This window comes from Sus scrofa, chromosome X (genome assembly GCF_054392235.1).
Source record: "Sus scrofa isolate SSC_HxYL_T2T_F1_AM1 chromosome X, Sscrofa_HxYL_maternal_Yorkshire_Landrace_v2.0, whole genome shotgun sequence".
NCBI lineage: Eukaryota > Metazoa > Chordata > Mammalia > Artiodactyla > Suidae > Sus > Sus scrofa.
This window is the reverse complement of record NC_139401.1, coordinates 51,638,139-51,644,412: the sequence shown is the minus strand read 5'-3', so window position 1 is coordinate 51,644,412 and position 6,274 is coordinate 51,638,139. Positions and strand designations below refer to the sequence as shown.

At 42.4% G+C, this 6,274-nt stretch overlaps 1 protein-coding gene across 12 annotated transcripts in view; it reads left to right on the top strand.

The window, feature by feature from the left end:
- Positions 1-881: 881 nt before the first annotated feature.
- The window catches only part of PFKFB1 (6-phosphofructo-2-kinase/fructose-2,6-biphosphatase 1), an 86,498-nt gene continuing 81,105 nt past the window's right edge, over positions 882-6,274 (top strand). For 3 of the 12 annotated variants that reach the window (XR_014834546.1, XM_005673663.4, XM_013986195.3), the window contains exon 1: positions 5,122-5,433. Coding sequence is in view for 4 of the 12 variants with exons in the window: in XM_005673663.4 (XP_005673720.1) it covers positions 5,337-5,433 (97 nt within the window). In the remaining 8 variants the exon portion in view is untranslated. 12 annotated transcript variants of the gene reach the window in all.

Sequence of the window (6,274 nt, the reverse complement as noted above, 5' to 3'; positions counted from 1 at the left end):
CCACACACCTCCCCAGTTAGATCTTTTCCCTATGGTCTATTTTGTCACAGCACTTATCACAATGCACAGCTACCATTGATTTCTATTCCTATTACTAGACTTCCAGCAGCTTGAGAGCGATGGCCATATTTGATTCATTTTGTTAGCCATATCCCCTAATATAGATTGCAGCATATATTAGGAGTTAATATTTGTTGACTAAATGAACAAAGGACAATAGCAAGAGCATCAACAAGTTAGTAGCATTTTTTAGAACATAAAAATAGAAATAATAGACATGCCCAATGTCCAGGGAAAAGCATAACTGCATCTTCAGTTTCCTCACCAAGAATTCTTTCTCCCCAGAATTCCATAAGCTTAGAGCCATCATTATCAATGTCTGCAAAAAAGATCCAAAGAGCTGCTTTTCCTCCTGGAAGACTTAAAATTTACATACCAGTTGTTGCCATCAGAAAATATCCTTGTAAATGAAATTAAAATGTTGGTGCTTTAAGCCTTTCTATTTTTTTTGGTTTGTTTTTTGGGTTTTTTTTTTTTTTTTTTTGGTGGTTATTGGCTCAGGATTGAGTCCCAAGAGTGGGATAATTAGGACAAAGGAAATGGACATTTTTATTGCTCTTGCTTCATATTGCCAAATCACTTTCCAGTAAGGGATCATGCCATTTACCCTGAAGACCAATCTGAACTCAGCCCTAAGGAAATCCAGATCTTGCCTTTTTCCATTGCTGGTTTTAATTTCTCCATTCTGCAGTAGCTTAATATTAGTTCTGACCTTTGGGGCAAGGTGAACACATGGTTGGCCTGAAGAGAAAAGGCTCCGGGTGACTCAGGAACTTCTTTGGCAACTACAACAGCTGATATTTCAACAGCGTGCACACACCCCCTCTTACCAAGGGTACCTCCCCAGCCTTCCCAGGGAACTAAGGAGCACCTCCAGGCTCCCTCTTTGATGCCACCCTCTGGACCTGCTTTGGGGTCTAAATGCAAGACAGCTGTGTGTCGGATAATGAGCGATGGAAGGAAAAAACCCTAGGAGAACAGGTAGGTGAGACAGAAGGAAAAATAGGAGTTAACACAAACCCAAATCCATTCTTTAGGCTCTCTGGAAAGTTTTCTAGGACTAGGTAGTCACTTGAAGTGTTCATTAAAGGGTATGGGAAGTTGAGGAAAATATGTTTTCTATATCTCATTAGCTGTCTGTCATCAATTCTGACCTGACTTTGTGGATACTGGCCCAAAGGACAGTTCCTTAGCACCTTTAGAAATCTAACTTGGTCTAGTCCAGTTTTGAATGAGCTAGATAAGAGAATTTATCTCTTAACTCCCAACTGGTATATGAAGTATAGCTGGTTTTATGTGGCACTTGGAACAAATTTTTTAGCTTCTTTGGGCTTCTACAGCCTCCTCACTAAAATGGAAATTGAAGTCCCTAGCCTATTGCCCTCAGAGGACTGTCACAAGGTGAAGAGGAGTGGGAGGACAGGAACCAAAACTCTGGAAATATTTCAGGACTTCCGTGCTCTGCCTTAGTGATCCTACTTTTTCTATAGCATCCACAGTTGATACCAACCACAACCCTACTCCTAGGACTAGGATAGAGCAAATCTAGGGCCCCAAGCATGGGGCTGAAAGTAATGGGGGGATGGTGAGCTAGGGTAGTGGCTAAGAAGGAAGTGGATTTTAGGCTACTGCCGCACCTGACCTCCCCTGTAAGCATATGGCCAATCTCCCCTCCTCATCCTAACTCCTCACAAATGTATTCACACCCATACTTCCAAGAATTACTGATAAGGAGACCCCATTTGTGATTCTGATACCCATCAGTACTGTCTTGATACTGCTTTTAATGAAATTCTCCTATACACCTCATACTTTGGGAGGATGGTTAGGATATGTGGGCCTCAGGAAGTCACATTATGCTTTTCCTACATAGAATTAACCCCATATAGAATTTATGACTCAGCTCTTGGACTTGGGTGAGTCTGTGATATTAAGTGAAACTTTTTTGCTGTAACCAGTTAACTGGATCTTTTCATGGTTATGGGAGGACTTTATTCTGTTATGCACCATTCAAGGTTGAGAGAATTTTCGATCCTACTATAACATTCTACCTTCAGACCAAGTTAGTTCCCTAACCCAGTTCCCTATATATCTCTCTTTTATAAAGTTTACCTTGTTGGCTGGGGATTATTTTTCTACATGTTCATCTCATTGAGGGTAGAGAGATGTAGATTGTACAAATACTGAGCAAAGATTTCTTCTGTGCTGAGGCCTGAGCTAGACACCTGGAAACACATTACAGGTAGCTGAGATCCAGTCCACATCATTAAAGAGCTCACAGTCTAGTAGGGAAGTAGACCAGTAAAGCAGAGGTGGATACTTGTTCAGACAGACAGAAGCATATAGGCAATATGAGAAGCAAAGCCAAGGGTACAGGGAAGGCTTCCCAGAGGAGGTGAACATTGAACCCAACCTTGAAGAGTGAGTCAGATTTCATTGAGAATGGAAGAGAAGAGAATTTTGAGTAAAGGCCCAGAGGCAAAAAAAACAAAACAAAACAAAACAAAAAATAACAACAAAAAAACATAGTAAGGTTGAAGGCCCAGTGAGTAGTCAGTACAGTTTGACCATGGGTATCTAAAGAAAGACACAGCTGGAGAGGTAGGTTTGATTGAGAAGAGCCAGCACTGAGGCCTTTCCATAAAGCTTGTTTAGTTCTGCTTCTGGGATCATAATTTGTAGCAGTGGTTAAAACACACACACGCACGCACGCACGCATGCACGCAGCTAGTTCTGAGCAGTTTTAAGTTGGGTTTTCAAGCCTGGACCCCAAGTTTACCATTTCAGACCTTGTCAAAAGCCCTCTAGTCTCCTACTTCAGATTTCCTGCTTCTAAAATTATCTTTCTGCCTTTTGGCAGAGTCATGAGGACAAAATTGTAAACATAGAAGAGGGGTTCATGTGACTGGATTGATTACCTTGGACAAGCCACTTCCTCTCCCTAAACTTCAGTTTCACTGTGAAGGTAATGAGAATGTTTGGAAAGAGCAACTATGATAGGAGTATGTTTCCTTGTGGAACATGAAAAACATACATGTAAAAGGGTTATTATTAATATTATTAGCATTAGCAGTGATACAAGTTAGACGACTTATTAGGATTAATAGAGTTGTCTCTTCCAAAGTCTAGTTCTAATACTCTAAATGTTCTGATCTAATCTGGAAGAGAATATTCTTAAATCAAGCTAGATTGATCAGTTAACCAAAGATTCTGGACTGGAGATATCATGTCCCCAGGATTCTACTCCTGACTTGGTGGCTTAATTTGCTAGAGGACCTTAAGAAAATACTTCTCTATCTAGGCTTCCATTTTCTTACATGAGAGAATTGGATATATTCTCTATCTATGATATCTAGGGGGCTTCTGTATCACAAAATCAAAAGGTGAAAATGAATTCATCTTTCTAATTGATTGGCGTGAACTTTGTATTTATTATAAATATTAACCCTTTGTCATAATTTTGTAAGTTTCCTTTACTGAGTGTTTCCTGAATGCTCAGCATTACGTTAGAAATTGCAAATTAGCTATAGAGTTGATTAATCTTTTACTTCAAAATGGAAGCACAGTGTTAGGTAATATATAGTGAACATTTCCCAGGTTTACTTTACATGTGTTAACACATTGAATCTTCAACCCTAAGTGACTAGATACTCTTATAAGATGAAAAAAAAAACAAGACACTGAAAAGTTAAATCTTCTGCTCAGAGTCTCATAGCAAGGGACAGAGGTGGGATTCTACTCAGGTAGTATGGCTCCAGAACTCATTGCTTTTAACTACTGTGATCCACTGCCTCAGTGGATTCATTTAAAAGAGTAGGCTCTGAAATGTATTGAAAGTTTGTTATGATTTATACACAGCAGCTGGAGGGAATCTAACACTTGTGTAGACTAGGATGCTGAGAATGTATTTTAGGGAACGTCTTAAAAGGCAAAGTGGAGCTGAGGGCACTAGAGGGCAAGGATTGGAGGTTTCTGTCCCAAGAGATATCCCCAGCATTGCCTAGATCAGTGGCAGAAATTGAGCTTCCTCATAGCCAATCACTGGACCTTTATCAGGGGGCGGGAAGGTTGCAAAAGAATGAAGTAAGAACACACTTGGACATCTTCCAGGTAAGCTGTGCTGTTAGATGAGTTCTACAAATTGACATTTCAAAATAACCAGGGGTGTGGGGGAGGGTAAAGCAGAGACATCTGAGCAGGATGGCTCTGGCCTGTGGACTTGTCCTACTTTGAGGTCATTGCTCCCTACTCTCTATGCTCTGCCTGCTGCAGCCTCCCCACCTAAGCCTCCATCCCCATGGTTTGGCACAAAGAATTTTAACCAGGTTCTGGGTCAGATCACAATGCCTTTCTCCCTGAGGCACCTGATGGCAGTTGGCACTCATGTGGGCAGTACTTACCATCTCTAGCTTTAGCAGTGGCTGTATTCACTCATCTTCCCAAGGTGTCAGGTTTATGGTGATTTATGTATCCTTTGCTGGAAAGAACCCAGAGATGATCAGATAGTGCCCATCTCTCCAAGGTTGCCCCAGGCAGCATATTTTATGGGAGAGTGGCCCTTCAGCAGTAAAGGTAGCAGAATTAAGTAGAGGAGAAGGGTTGCATGCCATTTGGGGCAGGCAGTAAGGCAGTTAAACTTCTACTTCAACATCAGGCCTTTGATTGCTAGCTCAAAACATTGCATTTTTCAGTAGGGATTTATGTGCTTGTACTTGGAAACCTTGCGTTTCTGATATGGATCTCTGCTCTGGGTTGGAATTTCATATTCTGCTTGGGCCCATTTTATTTCTAAGCTATGAAATCTGCTGGGATCTGTCTCCATTACCTTTGCCTCCCCACCCCACACAGGATATAAGCACATGATCTTTGGTCTTTTATTTGCATACTCTACTAGTCCTGTCTTCATTGGAGGGAAGTGACTGGCCAGACCTGAGCTGTCTTGCTGGCTGCCTTCCTTGCCGGGCTACAACTTATCTCTTATGTACACAGCCCTTGGAGTTCAGAGGCCTCTGCTGACCTCTGCCCAACCTCTCCTTCTCTGCACCCAAGCCCCCACTGGTAGATACAGGAGCAGAGGCAGGCAAGGCAGGCAGGACTAGGAGAGAGTAGAAGGGCTGGAGACAGGCTGCCAGAGGGCTCAGAACCCCAGCGCACCTCCCTGTCCCAACTCTGTCAACCTCCTGCTGTGGCCACTGCAACAGAAGAGACAGCTAATAAGACAGGAAGTGAGGCCTGGTACCTTGTGGACAGTGGTGTCATTAGCTGCGACGCCTAAGATGACTCAAGAGATGGGAGAGCTCACCCAAACCAGATTGCAGAAGATCTGGATTCCACATAGCAGCGGCAACAGTAGGCTGCAACGGAGGAGGGGCTGTAAGTGGGGTTTGCTTCTGTGGGCTTCAAGGTGGTGGTGATAGAGTGGGTGTAGTAGAGCAAAGGATATGCCACCCTTCCACCCCCAACCCCAATCTGAAAGTTTGAATCGCTGTAGACCAGAGGCTAATGTCAGAAAAAGTAGATAAGGAATGAGAGAAAGAGAGATGAAGACAAAGAATGAGGATTATGTAAAGATCATCTTAATAGGAGAGATTTTTTACTAGGAATTTTTCTGTCTTATCCAGAACTTATTTGGAATGCTTCTTGTTAGAAATTTGATGTTTCTAGTTCAGAACTCTTCAGTGCTAGCCTAAAATGTTTTATTTTGGTGACTTCAGTGAAGTGTCTGGAAAGTGCTCCTGTCTGATAGTGCTTGGGTGAAATAAGGTGATGGTTTCTGGCATTGTTTTTCAGGGAACAGGTGCTGGGTACACAACGGTACCATATCATTGGTCAGTTTTGCCCCACCCCTTTCTCAAGCCTCTTCTAATTATTCTCTGACTGGGTTGGGAAAGGCAGGGTATCCTGTCTTCTTCATTGCCTTCTTGGCACATATGGATATTTTTGCTGTTCTGGGGATTTGAAGGATAAGACCCTCAGTCCCTCAGGGACAGCCTTCTGGTGTAATGTTCACTTTGAAATTTTAAGAAAGAGGAGATTCAAAGGAGAATCAAACAAAACCTGTAAATATATTTTTAAGTAGAGTATAGCATTTCCCATAGATAAAAGGGGACATTTGTGGACCAAGATGCTTCCAGCCCAAGAATTTTGGCCTGAGGAGCCATAAGGTAGGTGGAGATAAGACAGCTGTGGACTGTGGGACCCAGTTGTGTCAAGG